Source organism: Monodelphis domestica, chromosome 1 (genome assembly GCF_027887165.1).
Source record: "Monodelphis domestica isolate mMonDom1 chromosome 1, mMonDom1.pri, whole genome shotgun sequence".
NCBI lineage: Eukaryota > Metazoa > Chordata > Mammalia > Didelphimorphia > Didelphidae > Monodelphis > Monodelphis domestica.
The window spans coordinates 650110789-650136228 of record NC_077227.1 but is presented as its reverse complement, the minus strand read 5'-3'; the positions used below and the strand labels follow the sequence as shown (position 1 = coordinate 650136228).

Below are 25440 nucleotides of genomic sequence, written 5' to 3'. Positions count from 1 at the left end.
CTGAAGTTCAGGAAGTGCATGAGTTCTAATCTGACCTCAGACACTTAATAGCTGTCTAGTGGCAGTGGACAAGTCACTTAACCCTGTTTGCCTCAGTTTCCTCATCTGTAAAGTGAACTGAAGAAGGAAATAGCTAACAATGCCAAGAAAATCCCAGATGAGGTCATGAAATAAGACATGATAGAAAAACAGCTGAACTTATATGGGTGTTAGGCAGTGTGCTAAGTGCTGAAGACACAAAGAAAGTTTAAAAAAAGAAGTTCATGCTCTCAAGGAACTCACAGTCTCCGTAGAAAAGGACTTTAAAGGCCAACAAGGATAACTCCATTCCAATCAAACCAGCCTCTTCTGAACAACCTCTAGTGAGAGGAAACCTACTATAATTTTAAAACGTAGCCTTTTCCACTTTGGGATAACTCTAATGCTAGAGAGTTTTCCTCCTATCTGGCTGAAATCTGTTTCTCTACAACTGTTATTCATTCCTATTTCTGTCCTATGGAACAAGCAAATTAAGTCCAAATCCTCTTCCACAGGAAAGACCTTCAGAGTCTTGGAAGCAATCATGCCCCCTACTTATACACTCAAATAAGTGGAGTAGTAGAACTGTGTTCTGACTCAGAAGCCAGCATTCTTTTCCCACAACTACTACTTTCCCCCCCAAAACAAGACCTCAAAACCAAAACTAGGAATGCAGCTAATTAGCAGCTGGGCTGACAGAAAGCTGCCAGGGCTCTTTGTTCATCAGGCTCCAGATGCCTTTGGATACTGCCATAGCCATAGTGTAGCATTTCCCAAATATATTTCATCACATAACACTTTAGGTTTTGAAATATTCTGACAAAACCCATAATCCTCAGATAAAGTGGAGGAGGGGGTTGGAGAAATTTTGGCATGAATTAGGGGAAATTAAGCCTATGAAAAATGCCACAAACTATTTCAACTCTGAAGAGCTTTCAACTTTGAAGGCCCAAGGTCACAGAGATAATAAAAAGGATTCAAACCTCAGGTTCTAACTCTTGTTTTGACAAATTGGGGAAAATGAAGTTCAGAGGGATTTGTCCAAGTTCATCCAGCTAAGTAAATATGAATCAGAAGAATCCATGTCTTCTGACTCTACATTTAGGGAATCTAAAAAATCTACTTTATATCAAGATCCAATAGATACAGAGGCACTGGGAGAGGATGGTGAGACCTGTAGCTTTGGTACTGGGAAAGAGAGGCATCGCAGTACTGAGGTAAGCCAAGCCCTCAGTTTCTCCTTAAGAAAGCCATTAATAACTATTTTGAGAGGGGGTAGTTGGGTGGCTCAGTGGATTGAGAGCCAAGCCCAGAGACAGGAGGTCCTGGGTTCAAATAAGACCTCAGATACTTCCTAGTAGTGTGACCCTGAGCAAGTCACTTGACTCCCATTGCCTACCCTTACCACTCTTCTTCCTTAGAACCAATACACAATATTGATTCTAAGGCGGAAAGTAAGACTTAAAAAAAAAAAACTATTAAGAGGCCCCCGAAAAAACTTTTAAGGGCCTTGAAATATGAAATTTTTGCATGAGTTTATTGAGAATGCATGCCCAACGAGTAGCTAGGTGACTTGAATAGAGAGCCAGATCTGGTGTTGGGAGGTCCTAGGTTCAAATATGACCTCAGACCCTGTGGGATCCTAGACAAACTTTTATTTAACTATGTTTGCCTAGTCCCTGCCCTTCTTAAAAGTTTGTTAAAAAGGAAGGGAAGGAAAGTGGGGAGGACACTGGGGAGACAGAGCGACAAACAGAGATGGCGCCAGAGAGGGAGAGACAGAGACTGAAGGCAATTAGGAGCAGTCACCGGACTACAAACACCTGTCCTGAAGAGTTAGGAGTCAGCAGGGGTCTCCATGGCCCCAGCACTGAGAGAGATTCATAATCCCTAGCTAAGGAGCCCGGCCTTCCGGCCCATCAGGTGCCTGGCCAGAGTGAACACACCCTAGCGACAGGAAAGGGAAAATACAAAGGGAAGAAGCCTAGCCAATGGCTAAACTAAGGAGGAGAGCCTGTGCCCTGGGCCTGCGCCCAGTGTCCGGCACGCCCCATGCCCCACTTCCACCCCAGCATGCGCGTGCGCTGATCCAAAGCATCTCTGTTGGGGCACGTGGTGGTCTCTGACCTATCTGGGCAGGATGTGAGCTCATGGATCTAGATCCTCTGTCTCCTAGCAACCAAGTCGTGTCACAGTAGCCACCTCTACACTAGTCTTTATTTGGGAGTCTTTCTAACACAAAACAAAACAAACAAAAAAAAATGCCTCAGACACTCTCGCTCCCCATGACTCCAAGCCAAATTTTTGAGAGCCCCAAGAGCGATAAGACAGAGGATAATTTGGCCTCCTCCGAGGAAGAAGTTAGGTGAGACGCCCAACCTTGACCTTCATAGTTTTCCCCTTCTCTTCCCCATCTTCCATGTGGCGGTCTTTTCTATGAGATGGTCCAGGTTCCAACAGCTATTTAAAAGGCCATTTAGTCCATGTATAAACATATTTGAGTATGCTTCGCGGGTTAAATAGAACATCTGGGTACGGAGGAGCTAGCGCAGGGACATCTCTGTGGACCCGCTCAGTCTTAGTGTCACGGTCTGCCAGCTGTGATTTGGGGTTTCCCCTCTTCCCAAAGACGTCCTCCTGAAGCCTGTAGGAGCTTGTCACTAATGACAGTTCCACCCACTAGAGCCAATGCTTAATTGCCCTCAGAAAATGCATATATACTTCTGGGGCCATACATTTATAGAATTCTTTTCTGTGCGGTTTCCAAAGTCTTACTTGAGAAGATTGTACCAGTAGACTAGTGAAATGAACCTGAGAACTGGGATTCTAGTCTCATCCTCGAGGAACGAACAATGGGAAGAGTTAAAAAGCTTTTTACCAAACCCTTAGTATGTGCCAGGCATTCTGGGTATAAAAAGATAGGTACACACACACACACACACACACACACACACACACACACACACACACACAAGTCCCCACCATCCAAGAGCCTACATTTTAATGAGACAACGCACAAACACCAATATACATACTGTACACAATGTCAATTGGAGATGATTTTAGAGGGAACTCCCTGAATTGAGGGAGATTAAGAAAAGCGTCTTGCATAAGGTGGGATGTGAGCCGAGGCTTGAAGAAAGCCAGGAGGCAGAGATAAGAAGGGAGACCATTCCAAACAGCAGGGACAGCTAGCGAAATGCCTGGAGTCCAGAGAGAAATGTCCTGTAAAGAGGCAGATGTTGCTAGGTGGGAGTGTGCGTGGAAAGGGAGTAAGTTCAAAGAAAGCTACAAGGGAGGAAGGGACCAGGTTATAAAGGGCTACTGAAGCCAAGTAAGATTTTATATTTGGTCCTGGAAGTAATAGCAACAGGAGTTTATTAAATAGCAAAGTGACAGACCTATGCTTTTCGGAAGATCCCTTTGGTAGCCGAGTGGAGGAGGAACTAGAGTTGGGGGAGATCTGAGTTAAAGGATATGAACTAGAAGCTCAGTAGTTCAAGCATGAGATGATGAGAGCCCATAACTGTGGCTGTATCAAAGAATGGAAGAGGATGTAAGATGTTCTGAAGGTTTAATCAATAGGGCTAGAAGACAAGTAAGTAGCAGAGGAGGGGTGAATAAGACCGAATAATCAAGGATGACACCTAGGCTGCAAGTGTAGGAGTCAGGGATAATAGTGGGTGCCCTCAAGAGTAAAAGGGAGGGCAAGAAGAGAGAGGAGGGGTATGAGTTCATTTTTGGACATATTGACTTTAATATACCTGTGGGATATTCCAGAACAAAATGGACAGCTAAGCAGTTAGAGATGTGAGACTGGAGCTCAGCAGAGAAGTTTGGGCTAGATAGAGTTGAGAACAATCTATGTATTGATAATTGAACCCATAAGAACTAATGAGATCACTAAGCAAAACAGTATGTCGAGAGAAGAGAAGGTCCAAGACTGAAGCTTGGAGACCATCCATGGTTAGTAGAGGAACCCATGTCAAGATCCAGCAAAAGAGATTAAGAAAAAAGAACAGTGTCACAAAAACCTAGAGGGGAGAGAATCAAGAAGAGAGTAATTAATTGTCAAAAGCTGCAGAGAAGTCAAGTATGAGGACTGAGAAAAGGCCAATCAATAGATCTGGTAATTAAGAGCTTATGGTTACCTTTGGAGAGAGCAGTTTCAGTTGAATGAGATCAAAAGCCAAACTATAATGAGTTTAGAAGAGTCTGGCAGGAAAGGAAGGAAAGGAATCAGTTTTATGCAACCTTCCCAAGGAGTTTAGCCCTGAAAGGGAGACTAGATTTAAAATGATACCTAGCTGGGACAGACAGATCAAAAGAGAGTTTTTTGAGGATGGGGAAGACTTGATCATGTTTGTTAACAGTAGGGAAGCAGCAAGGAGAAAGGGAGAGATTAAATATTGGTGAGAGAATGAGGATAGAGGGGACAATCTGCTGAAAAAAGACAGATTGGAGGGGGATCATGTCCATTTAGAGGGGTTTTCATCAGCAAGTAGAAGGACCACCTCTTCACATTAGTGGGGTAAAGATGGAGATAGTGAGGGAAGTCATCTGAGTGAAGAGAAGAGAAAGAGGGGAGAAAAGAGAAGTCTTGGCAAAACAGCCTCAGTTTTTTCAATGAAATTTGAGGCCAGGTTTTCAGCTGAGAAGAATGGGGAAGGGGGTGCCATAGCAGGTAGGAGGATGAATGGAAAGATTTGGAAAAGGTAAACGGGGTAGTGAACAACAATAATAATCATTATTATTCTAACTAGAACTTACATAATAAAACTTTATGCTACAGTGAGGGCCCATTTGATATAATGCAACATAAATTTATAGTGGAACCAACCCACACAGTCTCACACTTTTCTCCAGCTCTCTTCAGCAACAGATGAGTAGGAGTGAAGTCAATGGAAGGTAGGAGAGGAGAAGGGAGGCAATAAGCATTTATTAAGTACCAGCTATGTGCCCGGCACAGGCACTACGCTAAGTGCTTTACAAATATCTCATTTGATTCTCACTGCTACTTTGGGAGGTAGGTGCTGTTATTATACCCATTTTTTAGTTGAAGAAATTGAGGCTGGCAGGACAACCTAACTGCCTCTAATTGAGAGAATAATCCTTGGTTGAGACTTGGCTCCATAATGATATAAGGGGACAAGGGACTGAAGTGTAGAGGATAGTGTAGGATTGATCTGGTTCATCAAGGGTTGAGCTATTTCAGGAAGGAGAGATTACCCAGTTCAGGAGAGGTGATAGCCTAGGAAAGAACTGAAATAGAGATATTAGAGATCATAGTGAAGAAGATGAACAGAGTTAGGAATTTAAAAGGAAGAGGGAGAGAATGATAAAATATGAACAGATAATATTTCACAGTTCATAAATGTGGAAGTGGAACACTTGTGAGTGACCACAAGACCAAGGGTGTGAACATCTCTGAGTCTGATTAAGATGGAGTGGAGAAGTGGGTCATGGTAAATAAGTAAACTGAAGAACTGAAAAGTTAGGGTGTTTGAGGGAATATCAGTATATATTTTGAATTCCCCTAGTATGAGATCAGGAACTTGAGAGAAAAACCTGAACTCACTGAGAAAGGAGGGAGAGCATTCTGGAGATTGGTAACATCTCCCAGAATCCTGATGGATGATAAATATGAAAGGAGAAAGGAAGGCAGAGAGTTTAGGGTGAAATCAAGTTTGTTAGATTCAGATGAAGCTAAGGAACACAGTGAGAAGTAGGGAGATCTGGAAGTTGAAGGGAGCAGGGTTGAGGTCAAAGAAGAGTAAGGGAGCAGACAGCAGAGGATAGATTTGGAGAATGACAGCTGAGGGATCAGAATCACTAGAATAGGAAAAATTTTTAAGATAAGAATATTATAGCTGTTGATAGAATTCAGGCAGACTTCAAAGAGAAGTCCATTAGTCCTTTATGGAGGTGATTAGGTTGTTCCTAGGAAGGCCCAGAAGTATAGACAGAGGCCTCAGTGGGCATAACACTCTGGGAAACCTGGGGTTCACATCCAACACTTTACTGCTTATTCCCTGTGTGACCTTGGATAAGTCACAACCTCCCTAGGCCTTAGCAACATCATCTGCAAAATTAAATAAGGGGAAGGGTTAAACTGGAGAATTCTAAATACCTTTCTAGCTCAAAATCCTATGGGCCTAATAAGATTTATGAAAATGCTTTTCTCAACAATTTTATGAGGTAGGTAGCTCAAATGTTTTCTTCATTTTATAAGAAAGGATCAGAGAAGTAAAAGTGATTTCCTAAAAAATAACATAACCAATACACAGAAGAATAGGTTTTCTCTGACAGACCAAATGTGGTGTTACCTTGAACAAATTGACTTACTTCGTTGGGCCTCAGTTTCCTCAACTGTAAAATGAGGGGATTGGACTATGCTCTTAAAGTTACAGCTCTAATTTTATAATGTACTGTTTTTATTAAATGTACAGTTACTTTATTAAGTTACCAGTTTAAATACATCTTTTGTCAATTCCCAAAACTAGAGACCAAGTCTACGCAGTGAAGCTAAAAGCTTTTTACATAATTATACAAAAAAGGGTGGCTAACCTCATTTCTTATTTTATTACTATATATAACACACTACACCACCCCACTGAAGATAATTGAAAACAAATTTTTCCATTTATTATTTGCCTGTGAATATTTACAAAATTACCAAAGAAGTAAAACTATTAAGGAGTACTAAATGCTAATTATGATAAATAAGAAATAATCACGTATTTGTTAAGCACCTGTTATACTCTAGACACTGTGCCAGGGACCAAGTATACAGAGGCAAATATGAATTAATTTACATATGAATGAAAATGAAACAATCTGCCCATAAGAAACATTCTATCAAGGAGTTCACATCCTCTCTTTGTGAAATAAAATTCATCATCATTTTATAAACGAGTTGTTCTTTAAATTTAAGTCTGATCCCCTTCTTCTAGACTTTGCATCATCTTGGCCTAAAATAATTAAATGTTGCCAGAATTAATTCTTAATTTATCCTTTTTCTGGTTCTTTTGATTTGACTATTATATATTCTTTCTGCTGCCATTTCTAACTTAAAATGTTAAGTGTTACTATTCAAACACACACACACAAACATATTTGTATGTCTATTGAAAGCTCTTCTCAAGATTTTACTGTTTATTATTGTGTAAGGGTGTGCCCCATTTGGACTTCCTCAAAGATGAAGGGTTGAAAGGTCACAAACAGAGCCACTGCTTTGTAGGAAAGCCCTTTTAGCTGTAAGAGGCCAGAGTAATACAACTGAACTTACTCCTGGACTGGACCGTCTGCCTCAATACCTTTACACCCAATTATTCAGCTGAATAAGACCCCCACAGTAATATGGCTGGTCATTATAAGTGAAGAAATCTGCTCTGACCCAGAAAGAGCTGTCAAACAGGAAAGACTATATCCCTGCCACCTCCTACACAGAAATAACAAATAGGAGAGCTCAGTTCCTGAGGGAGTTAGAGAGTTTTCTCCTAATCTCTCCTAAGGGACACAGTCATTACTAAAAAAGACCATAGCACTCTTGCTGAAAGGAACACAGAGACACCAACTAGGAGTTAGGAGTGATGGACACGACAGCCTTCCTTGGTACAGACCAGCAGCCAGTAGATGTACCCGGCCCCATCTAGCAGCTGAATTACCTGAGCAGCCCTGCCCAGGGGCTGAGCATCATCCTGAGGCCCCTGCATCCTGTGAGAGACAAGCCTCGTCTAGCAGAGGAGCCACAGATGATCGCTGCCAGAAACGAGCTGAAGGAAGAATCTAAAAGAAACTAGGAGAATCTGACTTGTCCAATGAACCTTTCAGGTGATACAGTGAAGAGTACGAAAGTGTTCTCAGGAGGGTAAATCAACTAGATTCTCAAAAGAAACACAGCTTTAAAAAATTGAACCCCCTGCTCTCCAAGACAGTACCTTACATGACCTTAATTTTATAGTACTGCAAGGGACCCAGGAGCCATGCCCTCAGTAGCCACAGGCATGCAGCATTACTGGACTGACTGAAATGTCTGGATGGCCTTTAAATCATCTAGTATTGATGTGTAGATCAGTGGTGAAAGTTAACCTCCTTAGCCATCTTTTAGCAGCAACTTATATTTTCATTAGAAATTAATTGTAACAGTAACCATAAATTTCTTGAGCAATTATATAAATTATTCTGACTGTTTAAAAGTATTCTGTTATTGGGGTAAACTTTGGGGGTGGAAGGTACCTTGATGTGAAAATGCCATTTGCCTAACAATACCATAAATTGGGGCCTAGTTAAGGCAGCATTCAAAAAGAAAAAAAAAGCTAAAAAAGACAATACAGGTTTCCAAAGTTTGTAAACCTGGCAATGAAACAAACAAACAAAAACATTAATGGAAGGAAAAAAGGTTAAAATAGTATAAATATCCTTAAAAACAATAACCAAAAACCCCAAATTGTAACTAAACGAATTCTCATTGAAGATAAATAAAAGTCTACACACACACACACACTCACACACACTCACACACTCACTCACACACACACACACACACACACACACACACACACACACCTGTCATTCTGAGCACCTAAGATAACTTAATTTATCATACTCTTACATATCTATTACTTTAGAAATTATTTTCAATAAAAGATATGTTTTACTAAAGTGCTTACTTAAGCACATGTTAATGAAAAAATATCAAAGTAAATACATAGAACCAACATACTATTTGAATGCCAACAGCTTGGAAACTCTCAAAACAATTTCCCCCTCTTAGAAGAATGAGATGCTTCTAAGGATCTGTCAACATGGAATCTAGAAACCCCAAATTTGTAGCCTAGTAAGATCTGATGAACCCTAGATTTTAGGATTAGCTTGTAAGTTGGAGACCCCAAAGCTTGTCCTTGTTCCCTGAATCCACCCTGAAGGGAATCTCAAGCTAGCAGTTTCAGACAATAAAGGACCCTGAGGTAAATGACTATCCCAGTTAGGTGGGACTAAGCTGATGGTAAGGACCCTTTTTGTCTTAGGTAGTCTTCTCCATTGTATCAGAGACCCTTTGAGTAAGACCCACACGTGGGCAGGGACCATCATTTTAGTATCCATTGTAGTTAGCCCCTTCCCTTACACCCTATCCTCTAGCTGTGATTCCTTTCCCAAGCTTGATTGTATCCTGACTGGATAGTTCGAACACTCCCATTTCCTTGAGGCCATGGTAATATCAATCATCTTTCCCTGCCCCTGGATCCCCCAAATGGTATATAGGTCCCCCAAATTCTTTTGTTCCTCCGAGCTATCAATCTAGCAGACTCTGTGTGGAGGTCTAATTCAGCACTGAACCCCTTTCCTAATTAAAGAGTGGCTTTTCTGACTATTTTATAGTTCTGTGGTTTTTCCCCGTTAACAGATCTAATGATACCTTTTATAAGTAGGTGACTTCAATGTACACAAATGAATTTACCTCAAAGGTTCTTTTTTTTTTTTTAACAAAAGGCTGACAGGGTGTCTGAATAGAGTGAGAGTTGTATCAAATGAGTTGTGTATAACCATTCTTAAATGAGCTGGGTATTTCACCCACATTGACCACTGATCTCAAATATTTCAAATCCTCTTTAAACCTTTGTGCAATTTGCTTGCATTTCAGAGCCTGCTCTATATGCAAGTCTTAATCCCATATTAAACAACAAATCCCAGTAAAATTGGATGTCTCTGTGAGATGACACAAGATAGACCATGGGCCACTCTTCTCTAAGAAAACTAATCGAGCCTCACTAACTTCACTAAATAAGAAATTTGTACCTTGGGTTCACAAACTATTGCAACATTGTCCAATTGTTCCCACAGCACTCTGAGATATTAACTAGTAACAGGCAGACGACAAGCTCCAATACTCATCTACTTACTCATTTAAGAGGAGGAAGGGATGAATCCTGGACAAGTCTCTCAAAATGAAGGGTGAAGTGGAAGGCGATAAAGTATGGCAACAAACAATTCTATGAAATCAACATTCTTTCAAGTTGTTGCAATGAATTAGTTATCAAATAAAAAGTTATCAGGCTTTTAAAAATCATATAAAAGTTTGTGTTACATTCTTCTAATATTTCCCTTTCTCAAATAGAGTTTAAAGTTTAATCTGGTGTAAAAAAGGCAGTTTTTAGAATGTAATAAAGTTACTAACTTTTTAGTCTATTTAGGGTAATTCACAATAAATAGTCCTAAAACAAAAACAAGTTTCTACTTATTTCCCTTCTTCTCCCCTACCCTCTATCAAGAAAGTTTTGTAAGGGGGGAGAAGATTCAGTGTTCTAAGTGGAGCAGTATACAAATTCTTTCACAGAGCTGCAAAGATTTTTTTTTTAATGATAGACAAATAATTTAACATAAAACTTCTTCTTTAAATTTGAAACAAAACTCATTACCTATTAGATGACCTCAGTTCAATTGATTGCATTTCCAAATTGTCTTACATAGGAAATCACATATGGCTTTAATACATCCAAGCAAATTTAGGTAGAACCTCCCTCAGAAACTGAAGTTGTTATGAACACTTGGCTAGTAAGAGTATTAGCAATATATATATATGGAACTTCACCAATTTAGCTTCATGTTTTTTTAGGTTAGTTCAAGATATGTTGGGCTAAGTATTATTGTTAAAATTGTCCTAGATGAAGGGCTGATCCTTGTTTCAGGCAGAAACTCTAAAGAGTTTAGTCTGATGCTTACTGAGTATGCCCTTGAGAGCTTTCAGAAAGAATTAATATCATGAAAGCATAGAAAATCACAATAGACAACATTTATTCAGTATTTGATAGTTGATATGGGCAAAGCCTGAGGTTACAAAAGCTTCTTAAAAACCATTATCACACAGAATCTCAAGTTATAGTATTTCTTATTATGGGGGACCTTCCTCTATTTACTTTCAAAACAAGCTGCAATTGTTATTACTGCAGTTTCCACAGTTTCACACAATCTTCTCACTTAAAACCCAAACTTCCTCAAACTTTTCTGCCTTTAAAATGCTTTTAGCAATTATAAAAATCTTTAACAGCTTACAAAAACTTAAGTCTATTCAAATAACAAATTCTGACATTCACAAAAGTAATACAAAGGATTAAAAATAAGATATATTTCAAGTTGCTCCTTTTTAAAAATCAGCTTCTTTTTAAATATATAGTCAAATTGAACATAATGAAAATGAGTAGGCATCATAGTTAGAGGCAACTGTTGCTCAGTGGTTGGAGCATGGAGACCTGGCTTAGGAAGATCTGAGTTCAAATTTGATCTCAGAATACCCCTTAGCTGTGGGTTCTCTGGCAAATCACTTAACCTTTGCTTGACATAAATGATACAGAGAAGGAAATGGCAAACCACTCCAATATTCTTGCCAAGAAAACACCATGGAATCACAAAGAGTCGGATACAACTAAATGCCAGAACAATAACAAAACTCATAATTTACTGCAAAATGTCTAATTTCAACACATACAGGAATTCAAGTTATTTCTAAATTGATTTCTATTTCACTTTAATTTGTAAAACTCACAAGAATCCAATTAGCTTTTCTGATCAAGCCCTGTTTACCTTTTGGTTAGTCCAGATAGATTCCCAAACTCAAATTGAACAAGTCTTAATTTGGGGGTTCAATTAAACTTGGATTTACAATCTACTATTCAAGGTCAGTTCTCAAAAATTAAATGACAAATTCTGGAGGGCATGTGGAAAAACAGGCACAATAATACATTGCTTGTGGAACTGTGAACTGATCCAACCATTTTGGAGAGTAATCTAGAATTATACTCAAAAAGTTATAAAACTCTGTATACCTTTGACTTAGTAACACCTCTATTAGGTTTATTTCCTAAGGTGACCAAGGTAAAAGGAAAAGAAACTTTATGTCCTAAAGTATTTATAGCAGCTCTTTTTGTGGTATCAAAGAACTTGAATCCATCAACTGGGGAATGGCTAAACAACTTGTGGTATATGATTGTAATTCAATAATATTGTGCTATAAGAAATGACAAACAAGATGATCACAAAAAAAAACCTGGAAAAGACTTATATGAAGTGATGCAAAGTGAGGAGAGCAGAACCAGGAGAACATTATCCACAGTAGCAACAATAATGTATGATGATCAACTGTGAATGACTTCGCTATTATCAACAAAGAAAAGATCCAGGGTCACAAAAAAGTACCTGGCAGCCATCTCTTTTTTAGGGGAACCTGTTAAAGTGGCAATATATGGTCCATAATTACAAATCCGGAAGCCATCCCTTTTTTAAGGGAGATCTTGTCAGAATGGGCCTCAAATGACCTATGGGTCTTTTACCAAACCCTCAGTCAAGGAACAAACTTAGCCAAAAAGAGAACAAGTTCAGAAATTTAAAAGTTTGCTAACGCAGACTGACCCACCAAACTGAATCCATTGGAACACAAGATCAAAAGTGGTGGCTAGGCAGGCAGAATTTTGAATCTTTGTAGGACCTGCAAATATGTGAATCTGAATTAAAGAGAACTACCAAAGAAGCAATAATAAAGGATCTTTAATCAAGGCTGAAGATTGCAATCCGGTCTCATACTTAGCACTAGGGTGCAGGGGTACCCAAGATGGGGAGAATGGAGCAAAGCTAAATACAATGGGGAAGCTCAGCCTCCAAAAAGAGTTACATATGCTAGTTTACATAATAATTCAAAGTCCATAGAGGAGGCTAGTGAAACTATGAGGAGTGCCATCAGGTAAATACATGACTCTGGAATGAGCAAAATCAGCTCAGAGTCAGCCACTGCTTTCAGTGATGTCCAATCTTCCCCTTCATAGACTGTGCCCATACATATGGAATAATGTGCACTAGGCTTTGGTTAAAAAGACTTTATGACAACTGTTCTTGCTGTGCCATTTGAGAAAAAAAATTTTTTTCTAAGAAGAGACTACTGGCCAATTGCAAATGAGAAGCATACCAGTAGGGGCATAGTGACCCACTGGGCACAACCTAGAACACAAAATATAAGTTGTCCTTTGGGTAACCTAACATGTCAGTGCCAGTGTGAGTTGAAAGAGTGAGCTCAGAGAGAATGCTATAATAATAATTATAATCATCATATCCTTTTATAATCTCTTTTTCATAACATTACCTAAAAATCTTGGAAAGAAGAAATAATAACTAACATTTATATGAAACTTAAGGTTTGTAAAGCACTTTATATCCCAATTATTCTTTCATATTATATTTTTAAACACTACTTAAGTGCATTCTTTCATTTTACTGATAGCCTGGGTACAATTTGATCATTGTGTAAGTCACATATAGACTTTAATAGTTAGGTGATCTTTTAAAAAACATTAAATGATAATAAATAATTTGATTCATGCATAACGATAGCACCAGTATTTCCCCTTCTAGAAAAGATCAAAGTATTTGATTGGCTTTTCTTTAGTTTTTCTACCACCTTGCTCTTTAAATTGACCTTGAAAATTTTTTTTCTAGGTAGATATATGTAAAGATAATATTAACTTACATTTATATATAGTGGTTTTAATATTTACAAAGCATTTTCCTTACAGATTCTTTATGAGAGATACAGAATAATTATCACTGTTCCCATTTTACATATAAGATTAAGACCTAGAGACATGAACTGACTGATTCATGGTCACATTACTGGCAATGTCAGTTCAAATTATTTGATCAGACTTTGATCAGACTTTGAATGACTAGATATAAATTCTTGAGTCCAGCAGTATGATCTTACCATTTTTTTCATTGCTATAAATAAAAATCTCCATAAAGTCTTGAAAAATTACAATGAGAAGGCATTGTCAGTTCCAATTCTTTTAGTTTTGCTTTTTATTAAACCCTTAACCAATGTATTGGTTCCAAGGCAGAAGAGTGGTAAGGGCTAGGCAATAGGGGTTAAATGACTCGCCCAAGGTCACACAGCTAGGAAATGTTTGAGGTCAAATTTGAACCCAGGACTTCCCGTCTCTGAGCCTGGCTCTCAATCCACGGAGCTATCCAGCTGCCCCCTAGTTTTGCTTTTTAAATAAGCATTTTTAACATTCCAGTCAACCAAAACTATTTTCATGATAATCTAAATCCTACTTTAAGATTTACTTTACAAAGCACTTTACATATATTATTTTATTTACCCCCAATATTGCTGTGAGATAAACAGTTTGGGTCTTCTTATCTCCATTTTTATAGAAGTTTAAAGCAGTCATTTACCCCTAGGATCATACAGGTAGAGAAATGCAGGATTTAGGTCCCTCCTAACACCAGATTCAGTCCCCTTTCCATTGTAATCCCTGCCTCTGGTAACAAAGGGATTAGCTGAAATCAGTTATGAATTTGCATAGTATTTTATATGATTATCAAAATATCAGTGAATATTAGAATACTAATTGGTATAAATGGATTTTTTTTACAGAACAGATAATTTAAAAACATCAGATGTTCATTTGCCAGATATAGTAGAGAAAAAAGAAAATGATAAATCTGAAAAAGAACCTGAAAAAGCAGAGCAACATTCAGAAAATACATTTGTCAGGAGACCACATGTAATGTATGCCAAATTTATAAGAACTAATGCAAGATCCTATAATGAGCCAGTGTGCTACATAGAGAACCCAGATATGAGAGGTATTCAGGTAGGTTCGATGTTAATCATTGCCTTCAAAGGGGGGATAATGTCATGTACACGTTATGTACAGCAATAGACCTAGATTCAGAAGTTGTTATACAGAATAATTCCATTTCATGTTCACATCATACCTAATGGAACTGCTCAGACCATCAGGGACTACCTGTCCTGTTACTTGACTTTCTAATTGATGATGCCGAGCTCACACACCCTGCTGGTGGGGCACATTGGGGTGCCCTAATGCTCCACTCAATGCTGGAGGCACTTGGAGAGAGCACCATGCTCTCTATTCTTCTTGGAGAGCTACTCCTGGATCTCAGCCGAGTCCTTTTTGTGAGTATGACTGCTCAACTCATTGGCCCAAGAAGTGACTTTGCTAGGATTACAATTCTAGGAGGTGTCAGAAGCTGGACTTGAACTCAGGTCTCCTGACTCCAGACCCAGTGCTCTATCTACTGTGCCACCAGCTATTTATGTAGTTAGATTCTTGGTTCAAGGCACTACCACAACAGTAAAACTATGTCCTCTCCAGTGCTGGTCTATAGTATTTCAATTCAATGTAAAGGAATTGCTTTGCCAATGACCAAAGAAGTGAAAGAGATACCATCAAAATATATTCACATGAACACTCTGCGGGCAGGTTCCGTAGACCACAGCCTTCTCTCAGATCTGATCCCCTCAAAGCCAGTCTTTAGACATGGCCAGACCCAGTAGCTTTTGGACACATTCTAGGTAGTGAGACTCAAGTCCCATTGGAGGTTCCATGGAAGCCCAGGGTTGGATTTAGCAGCTTTCTCCAAGCTTCGTTTATTTATTACCTCTAAGAAAGTCTCCAGTTAGGTAGGTACAGGGCTCCCACGAGGATTTACCTCGGGATGTCTTTCTGTTCACCGTTCTATTGCTGGGGAGAGCTTCCGTTCTTACTTTCCTGCTGCTTCCCATCTATCGTGGTTGCTCCTTGTGTGAGTGATGGATAGCCCCCTCCTCTGATCACTCCTCAGTTTGTTCTTCCCAAGTGGAGGATTGTGAGAGGAGAAACTCTTCCAGTAAGTCCTCCTTTTCTCCCTTGACTCTCTGTAAAGTCTCTAGAAGCCGACAGGCATGTTCTTGCCATCTTCAGCCTTGGGACACACTGTTGTTTTCAATCTGACCTTCCCCTTAGGAGTAGGTCCAACCCAAGCCACAGGTTCCCGCTGTGCCAGATGGGGCACAGATAGACGGTCCCTCCATATCAAAGGCTTGCTATGCGCGGACATGGGGAGGCAAAAATGAAACATGCCTAGATTTCAAGGAGCTCATCTGAGGAGGAATTTCATTACGTCCGCAGATAAGATGAGCAAAATAATTTTGGTAATTAGTGGGATAAGGAAAGGTCTCATGCAGGAATTGATGTTTGAACCGTGCTTTGGGGCAGTGAGAGCCCCACGTCTGGAGTCAGGAAGACCAGAGTTCAGATCCAGCCTCAGACATGTAGAGCTATGTGATCCTGAGCAAGTCACAACCCTGTGTGCTTCCATTTCCTCATCTTTAAAGTAAGCTGGAGAAGGAAATGGCACGTCGTTACTGTACCTTTGCCCCCAAACCCCCAAATGGGACCCCAAAGAGTCAGACATGACTGAAATGACTCCATGACAACAACAACATGAAAGGGGTAAAAAGGGCGTGCATTCAAGTATAAGGAAGCCTAAGAGGAGAAAGAAAAAGAAAGAGAGAGAGAGAAAGAAAGAAAGAAAGAAAGAAAGAAAGAAAGAAAGAAAGAAAGAAAGAAAGAAAGAAAGAAAGAAAGAAAGAAAGAAAGAAAGAAAGAAAGAAAGAAAGAAAGAAAGAAAGAAAGAAAGAAAGAAAGAAAGAAAGAAAGAAAGAAAGAAAGAAAGAAAGAAAGAAAGAAAGAAAGAAAGAAAGAAAGAAAGAAAGAAAGAAAGAAAGAAAGAAAGAAAGAAAGAAAGAAAGAAAGAAAGAAAGAAAGAAAGAAAGAAAGAAAGAATGATAGAAAGAAAGAAAGAAAGAAGAGCATCATTTTTAAATGAATTGTATTGGAACTATACTGTTACATTGAAATATTGTAAAAATAATAATGGTGACTTATAAAAATAGTTGGGAAAACTGTGCCAATACAGGCTCAAAACTGTTCAGAATCAAAAGTATCTTCAGTGATAAAGTGAAGTGAAGCTCAAATATGAAATTCCCTTCAGGGCCAACTAAAATATTTGTTGAAATATATAAGGACAAAAAGGACTTCTAATTCTAAGGGATACTAACTCTATCCAAATAAACTCCCTGGTTCCACAAGGAACCTCTTCTCCTATGTTTCATAGGCTACACTAATCCTCCTTGATCTGACTAACCCAAATTTATACTATTCTAAATAAAACTACTACTATTATCCTTATAATTCTTAACTTCGCCTTACACTTATAAAATAACAAAGGCTAACTGGTTGAATCTCAACAAAAATCACAAACCAAAGACCAGGTCTTTCTTTGGTCTTCTCAGATATAAACCAATTTATGAAGACAGAAATAGATATTCAATAATGTTTCCCAAGTTGGAAAAAGAAAACACTAAACTCTTTCAGGTCTTTCCTTCAGACAGCGAGGCAAAGATGTTACCTCCTCCAGCCCTGAGAAGCAATCTCTTAGTGTGTGACTCTGCCAACTGCCAGAGACCAACTGCCAACTGCCAGAGAGAGTAATTGACACAGAAAAAGTTATAACTGTCAACATTTGAAATTGACATGCTCTCTCAGCTCGACTTCAAACTTCAATTCTTTCTCAAACCAGCTTCTCTACTTATCTCTAAACTAATAAAACAATACTTATTTTCTAATATCATCCTTATAATATACTAAGAAAAAAGAACAAAAAAGAAATAGAAAAAAGAAAATATCCAAACTGATTTAAGTAGCGATTCACAGTTTTCTGTTGCTGTTCTCTTTTTCTCTTCTTTGTATATGGAAATGTTTGTTTGTTGATATTTTCCTTGTTAATAATGAAAATGAAAAAATTAAAATGATGACAAGGTTGTAGTTCAGAAGAGAAACTTGGGTTCTAGACATAAAAATGGGAGTATAGAGGCATTTTGGTATAACATATATTGTGCTAGCCTTATAATCAGGAAGACCTGAGTTCAAGTCTTATTGTCTAACTTACTAGTTATATTGACTATGAACAAGTCATTTAATCTTTACAAGCTTTAGTTTCCTCACCTTTAAAATGTTTATATGTATAATAACTACTTCACAGAGATGTTGTGAGTCTCAAATAAGATATATGTAAAGTGATTTTCAAACTTTAAACTGATATGTAAATGTCATTATTTCTTTCTAAAAACATTATGGGGAGGAGGGGCAGCTGGATGACTCAGTGGATTGAGAGCCAGGACTAGACAAGGGAGGTCCTAGGTTTAAATCTGGCCTCAGACACTTCCCAGCTATGTGACCCTGGGCAAGTCACTTAACCCCCATTGCTTAGCCTTTACCACTCTTCTGCCTTGGAACCAATACACAGTATTAATTCCAAGATGGAAGGTAGGGCTTTAAAAAAAAACACATCAAAACATTATGTGGGTACAAGTTCAACTGTTGGGGCTATCCATCTAACTGTTATTCTTTTTTTCTTACTACATGATTAGCCAATCTCCTTGTCCATGGTTTTGTGATAGGCAATTTCAACTACTGTGGACATTGACATTTATTATAATAATTTTTATTGGAGAGATGAATTATTTAAGCCTAATGCTATAAAGATATCAAAAGAGTTTTTAAAAACATTTTATTCAGCAAACACTTGATCTCCTTGCTAAGTGAATATAAATGGCAATCAAGCACAAGGGAAATCTAGAATATAAACTAATTCATGAAATCTCACAAAGATGGATGGAAGGAAGGAAAAGAAGGGAGGAAGGAAAAATGGGTTTACTAATCACCTTTGTAAATAAGATTATGACCACTATAAAAAAAATAAAATAATGGAATGAAAAGACAAGTATAAAGAAAGCTCAGTGAAAGACTCAACTAAAACCCAGAAACATTTAAGGATAAATATAAAAGACAGAAAATGATGAAAGAGATGAAAATATAATGATGAAAAATAGAAAAGATAATAGATTTAATAACCAACTCTTTTTGCCATCTGGTAAAATGGAGCTTCCCCATTTAGATTCTAACATCATTGTTCTGGATATATTTCTTAAGCTAATAGAAATGGCCCTGAAAAAATAAATAGAAAGAAATAAGCTGGAACAGACCAAGCATATATGGAAAGGGTTCATGTTAGAGTTGACACAATCTTAACATGAGATCTATTTTCATGGTGTCTAAGGAAGGAAGTATAGCAAAGATCCAAAAAATTGTTTTTCATCTAGTTGGTAGCCAAAAAAAAGTTATCAAGAAAATATCAGTAACCATTGGTACTTTCCCCCCATCCATATAAAACTTTTATTTTATACACATCTAACATATCCTTAATGATGGTAAAAGGTAAGATTTTGATAGTGATATTCCACAGTAGAACACAATTTTATCATCATAGTTAATTGAAAAATGTAAATTCTACAAGATCCCACAGCTGACCATTTGCTGACTATAAAAAAGTATTAGATTTGCTATAGAAAAATGCAATCTAAAGACTTTTCTCTAACAAGCTAGATATATGTCAAAATCATATAAGATTCATTGAAAGATAGGATAGTAATGATAACTTTGATAATCCTCAGTTTCAAGCAAGACATAAAAAAGTTAGTCATAGACTCACTAAAGGTGTGCACACATGTGAAATGGAAAAGGTTCAGCATAGATTTCAAGCTGAAGAGTTTTAGAAGGATTGTGAGGTCCTTCAAATACTGTTATTTGTAGATAATATTGTTCTGATTCCATTAAGCTCTGAAACTTTGAACAGCCTCCTCAATGAAATCTAGAATGATTCAAAAGTCTTACCTAACTGTCTACAGAGGAAACAAAAGACAGTGATAAATACTTATTGTCTGAACTTTGATGCGGTTGGATAGACAACGTATAGAGCTCATCTTTCAGTATGGGTGTAGTTATTTATCTTGACATTACAAATGGACAATGAGTAACACGGAATTAGACAGGATAAAAAGCAGGTTGGGTTGCCTTTGGGATATTAAATGTTGATTTTAATGATCTTAAGTTGCTTCTTTAAAAAAAAGAAAGAAAAAAGGAGGCAGCTAGGTGTCTTAGTGGATTGAGAGCCAGGTCTAGAGATGGGAGGGTCCTGGGTTCAAATGTGACCTCAGATATTTCCTAGCTGTATGACCCTGTGGAAGTCACTTAACCCCCATTGCCTCGCCCTTACCACTCTTCTGCCTTGGAGCCAATTGACTCCAAGATAGAAGGTGGTAAGGGTTTTAATTTTTAAAAAAAAGAACTGATGGTGTCTTAAAAAAAATAAAAGGGAGGGAAGTTTGAACTTTTGGTATGGAGAGAGGGAAAGAGAGGAGACCCCCCCTTCTCAAAGTGGGGTATAGGGGAGACAGCTGATATTTAGGGTTGACTCAGAGAGAGGAGAGGGGGTTTGAAGATTTCCCCCCTTCTGCCTTCCCTCCTTAGCTAAAGCTGCTTTCCTCAATTCACTCTTGTCCCTCTTGTTCCCCCTCCACTACTTGAGACCAAAAAGGTCTCCCCTTGATCCCTTTGGTTCACTCACACTCAGCTTGGGGAACAGATAACTTTTAATGTTAACTCAATCAGGTAATACAAAAGGAATAACGGGCAGGGAAGAATGGGAAAAGGAAAATGGGAAAAGGGGGTCCCTGTCTATCTAAACCCTTTTCCCTTCCTCCACGAGTTTGGGGGGAATTCAGCCCTTGGCAGCCTGAGCCCCCTGAGAGAAAGGCAGGTTGACTACACCCTGGGCAACAGGAGCTGAGGTAGAGTCTACTCAGGTTTCTCTTCAGAAGGTCCCTTCAATTGAGAAATGTTGGGGGGAAAGATTTCCAGTCACCAGCAGGAAAAATGGGTAACCCTCAGGAGAAAGTCTTTTTCTCACCTTCTCTCTTTGAGGTCTCAAGACCGAGAGATTCACTGCTCTCCCCCACCAGAGTCTTCTCCTCCTTCCAGATTCCACTCCTGGAGCCCCTCCCCTGTTGAGGTGATCAATTTCACATACTCTCCAGACTGGCACTTTTCTCTAGTGCCAGCCTCTGTCACAATGGAGTCTGAATGCAGATTGAAGTATACAATTCTTTATTTCCTTCATGAAATTTTTTTCTAGTATAAATGATAGGGGTCTTCTTCCACAACATGATGAATATGGAAATATGTATTATGTGATAATACATCTATAGCCTATATTATATTACTTGCCATCTCAGGGAGGAGGAAGGGGTGAGAAAAAAGGAAAGAATGGATTGTAAAATATCAGAAGACAATTATTAAAATTGTATCTACATGTGTTTGGGGGAAAAATTTATATATATAAAAATAATGACCAGAAAATAGATAACCAAAGCAAGAAAGAGTAGACACTCTACACATGCTATTGGCTTCCCGGAAACATGAAATAAGATTCAAGGAAGCCCCATTTCAGTAGACCTCTTTGTATAGGACTAATGGGAGGATTTGGATGAGAATATCACAAGAAATGCAAGTATGTATGAGTTAGAATATAAATCACTGAAGTGTCAGTTTCCTCTTCTTCAGGATAGAAATAATACTAACTTTATTTTCCATGTCACAGGACCATTGGGAGACTTCGATAATGTCTTGCCAGGTAGATTATGTCATAAATTTTAAAGTTTTATGAAAAAGCAAATTATTATGTAGTTCCATAATGATATTTGAAATAGAAAAACATATTTCAAATAGTTACAGAAGCTTGGAGCTGAAAAGAAAGAGGCTACCTAGACCAACATGTGCCTAAGGAATGATACTTATTATATCATATCCCAAAAAACTTTGTAAAGGAAAACACCTTATTGCTGGAGACAGCCTATTTCACTTTTGGAAGTTTTTTCTTACATTAAGCCTAAATTTGTCTGTTTTAATTGGCATTCATTGTTTCTAGTTCTGCCCTGAGGGAATAAACAGAACAAAGTCTAATTGCTCTTCCCCAGTGGAAACTAAACAGCCCCTCAAATACTTAAATGATTTTGCCCATCTACTCCCATCTTCTCTAATCCAGATTAGATTTCCCCCAATTCCTTATGATCTCTTTAGCATAATGTTTACCCTTCTCTGGACAACTGTAGCTTATCTATGACCCCCCTAAAGTATGGTGACCAGAACTGAAAATATTACTCTAGATGTAGATCTGCTTAAACTGATAAAATCAAGTTTTGTCATAAAACAAATACAGAATTTTATGTGATTGTGAAACCACTCTTTTCATTTAAAAACTCTTAAATGAAATCCACTTTAAATATCAATTATCAGACATTTACAAAGGTAACTCTTAGGTTATTTTATATGAGTTTCTTGCAGTTTTTCTTGAGATAACTATTAGAAGGGGAACAGTGGAACTATTACCCCCCTAGTCCTGCATATTGTATATGCCTTTCTTTAAGTCAGCCTAAGATTTCATAAGCTTTTGTGGCTGTCATATTCCATTAGTATAGCTAATAATAGCTAGAATTTATATAGTGCCTTAAAGTTTGTTAAAACACTACAAATATTTCATTTTATTATTAAAAACAATCAAAGTAGGTACTGTTATTATCTTCATTTTCACAGATGCAGAAACTGAAACAGATATGAAGTGGCTTTTAAGTGTCTCAGACTGGACTTGAATTCATCTTCCTGATTTTAATTCTTTTACTCTGTCCCTTGGGCCACCTAACTGCCTTTATGGATTCATTAAAAGTTCATAGTTCATTAAAATTCCCAGCCACATTTTAGACAAACCATCGTCTACTAGCCAAGCCACCCCACCTTGTAATCAGATTGATTTTCTCTAAGCCCTACACAACTTTATATATATTCCTCTTTAATTTTATCATATTTCATGGGAATATAGGATTAGAGTAGGGAGGGATTTGATTCTGCCTGATGTTCTCCCCTATCAGTGTCTTTTTAAGTTATGAATAACATACAGTGAGTGTATCCTAACCAGTCTTGTGTCATCTGCAAGTTTGCTAAGTAGGCCATCCATTAGTAGGGGTTCTTGTTCCAAGGTATGCCAATACACTGGGCACACGATGCATTCTCCTTTGAATGTTTGGGATGCCATACCACCCTAATACTAATACTAATACTAATACTAATACTAATACTAATACTAATACTAATACTATATTATAATATATTATATTATATATATAATATATAATAATAATAATAATAATAAATGAAAGTCATTCAAAAAAGTTTTAAATGACATAGGGCTGAGCATAGATTTCTGAGTCCCAATTAATTAGAGCATAGCTAGGAATCCTATGCCTTTCTCACATTTCTCTTTCAGATTCTCAAAGAGAAAAGAGAAATGCAAATTAAGGTTAGTCGAGATTTTGTTTGACTAAGTGGTTAAATGGCAGGCTTTTCTTTTAGATCTACTAAGACTGATAAAGTCAACTAGTTTTGTCATAAAACAAATACAGAATTGTATGTGAATGTGGAACCACTCTTTTCTTTTAAAAATTCTTAAATAAAATGTACTTTAAATATCAATTGTCTTTGAGAGCCAGGCCTGGAGATGGGAGGTCCTATTGCAAATCTGGCTTCAGACACTTCCCAGCTGTGTGACCCTGGGCAAAGCACTTAACCCCCATTGCCTAGTCCTTACTGTTCTTCTGCCTTGGAACCAATATACAGTATTGGTAAGGGTTTTAAGAAAAATAAATAAATAAATATCAGTCATCAGACATTTACAAAGGCAACTCGGGTTATTTTGCATAAGTTTCTTGCAGGTTCTCTTGAGATAACTATTAGAAAATTATCTTTCATTTGTTTAAATTAGTATTGTTAAGTCAAGGTCTATACCACTGAAATAGAACTGATTTTAATCCAAGCAGAACAATAATATCTTCCAAAATCCAAGTTTAAATATTTTCATTGACATTATCCTGAAGTTTCTTTAGCTCTATATTAGAAAGCTAAATTAATAACTTCAGACATCAAAGTAATGCATTGAATAGATTGACCATTAGAGTTAAGATGAATAGAAAGGATTGAGTTGCAAAGTAAATGTTAGAATCTTCAGGCCAATCCAGCTTGCTATCAAAAGTATTTTAAGAAAAATAAATACTACCTGTTTATTTGTTTTTTTAAAATAAACTGCTTTTAGAAGGGCAACATGCTGGCTTTTCCATTCAAGAAGAGTAAATGAAAAGTTGTAAGAGAACCAGATTCTTATATTCACCAAGAAGTAGAAAAAAAATAGAAACACTCTAGAGAAGAAAAAAATGGTGACTTCTTCCCTAGCATTTCTCCACCAACTGATCAATTAACAAGCATTTATTGAGGCCTGAAGATAAAAAGAAAAGCAAATACAGTCTCTGCCCTCAGGGATCTTATATTCTAAAGTGAAAAGCAACATGTAAATTTATATAGTTACATGCAAAATAGCATACATCATATATGGAAGGAATTTATAAGGTAAGTCTTTACCTTTAGTCTAAGACAGTGATGGAGAACCTTTTAGAGACTAAATGCCAAACTTCCTCCCTCATCCCCATTACTCTAGACAGGGGAGGGAGGAAGCACTGCCATTGGGCTGCTGGACAGAAGAGTGGATAAAGTGAGGAATGTCCTGGGGGAGGGAGTGAGGGGGGGAGCACAGCCATGCCCTTCTGGCTTTCTGGTAACAAATTATACTGGGGCAAGGGCGATGGCACATGTGCCCACAAAGAGGGCCCTGCCTGGAACATGTGCCATAGGTTCACCACTATGGGTTAGGGGGATCAGGAAAACCATCTTGTAAAAATAGCAGTTGAATCTTGAAGAAAGACAGGAACTCTAAGAGGCAGAGATGGGAGATGGTCACTGCAAAGGCAGAGAGACAGGAAATACAAGGATCATCGAGTAGGTAGAAGGGAGTAAAAAATAAAAAAACTGTAAAGTTAGGAAGAGATCAAGTTATGAAAGGCTTTCAAATTCAATCAGAAGTTTTTATATTTTATTTTTGAGGTCATACGGAGCCCCTGAAGTTTATTGTAGAAGGTAAGTGACATGGTCTGACCTGTCCTTTAGGAACTAAGTAGAAGAAAGATAGTGGTAGGGAGAAAAACTAGAAAGCTATTGTAATAGACCACTCAAGAGGGAGTGAGGGCCACCACCAGGGTGACAGCTGTGTGAGTAATGGAGAGACTTACATGAAATGTTTTGTGAAAGTATAAATTATAAGATTTGACTGTTTGATTTGCGGGATGCATGGTAAGAGTGGAGACTAAGGTTTCAAACCTGAGTAATTGGGAAGGTAGTGAAAATAATAAGGACATCAGAGAAAAAGGATGGTTTTGGAGGAAAGACAATGGATTCTGTTTGGGACGTGGTGGGTTTTGGATAATAATTTGCCAAAATGGGAAAATGACAAAAGTCAAGAACATTACTATAATTTTTTTCAATGCCATGGGATAAAGTAGCAAAAGTACCTAAAGAATCACAGATGGAAAAAGATACAGCAAAGGATAGTTACCATAAGTTCTCAAATGGGTGAGTGATATATTTTAAAGAAAATAGGCAGTAATTAAAATAAGTTAAAAAAATTAAAAGGGGGGGAAATTGGGTCACTCATTTACTATTGATGGAAATGTGAACTGATACAACCATTTTGGAGAGCAATGTGGAATGATGCCCAAAAAGCTATAAAACTACATGTACCTGTTGACTCAGC

The 25440-nt window shown here is 37.8% G+C and overlaps 1 protein-coding gene across 1 annotated transcript in view; it reads left to right on the top strand.

Annotated features, from left to right (window-relative positions):
- Positions 1-2177: 2177 nt before the first annotated feature.
- Positions 2178-25440, top strand: part of C1H2orf73 (chromosome 1 C2orf73 homolog) — a 56235-nt gene continuing 32972 nt past the window's right edge. Inside the window, exons 1-2 of the mRNA XM_007476821.3 lie at positions 2178-2383; positions 14441-14660. Coding sequence (XP_007476883.1) covers positions 2280-2383; positions 14441-14660 — 324 coding nt within the window. The 5' untranslated portion in view covers positions 2178-2279. The remainder of the gene's footprint in view (positions 2384-14440; positions 14661-25440) is intronic.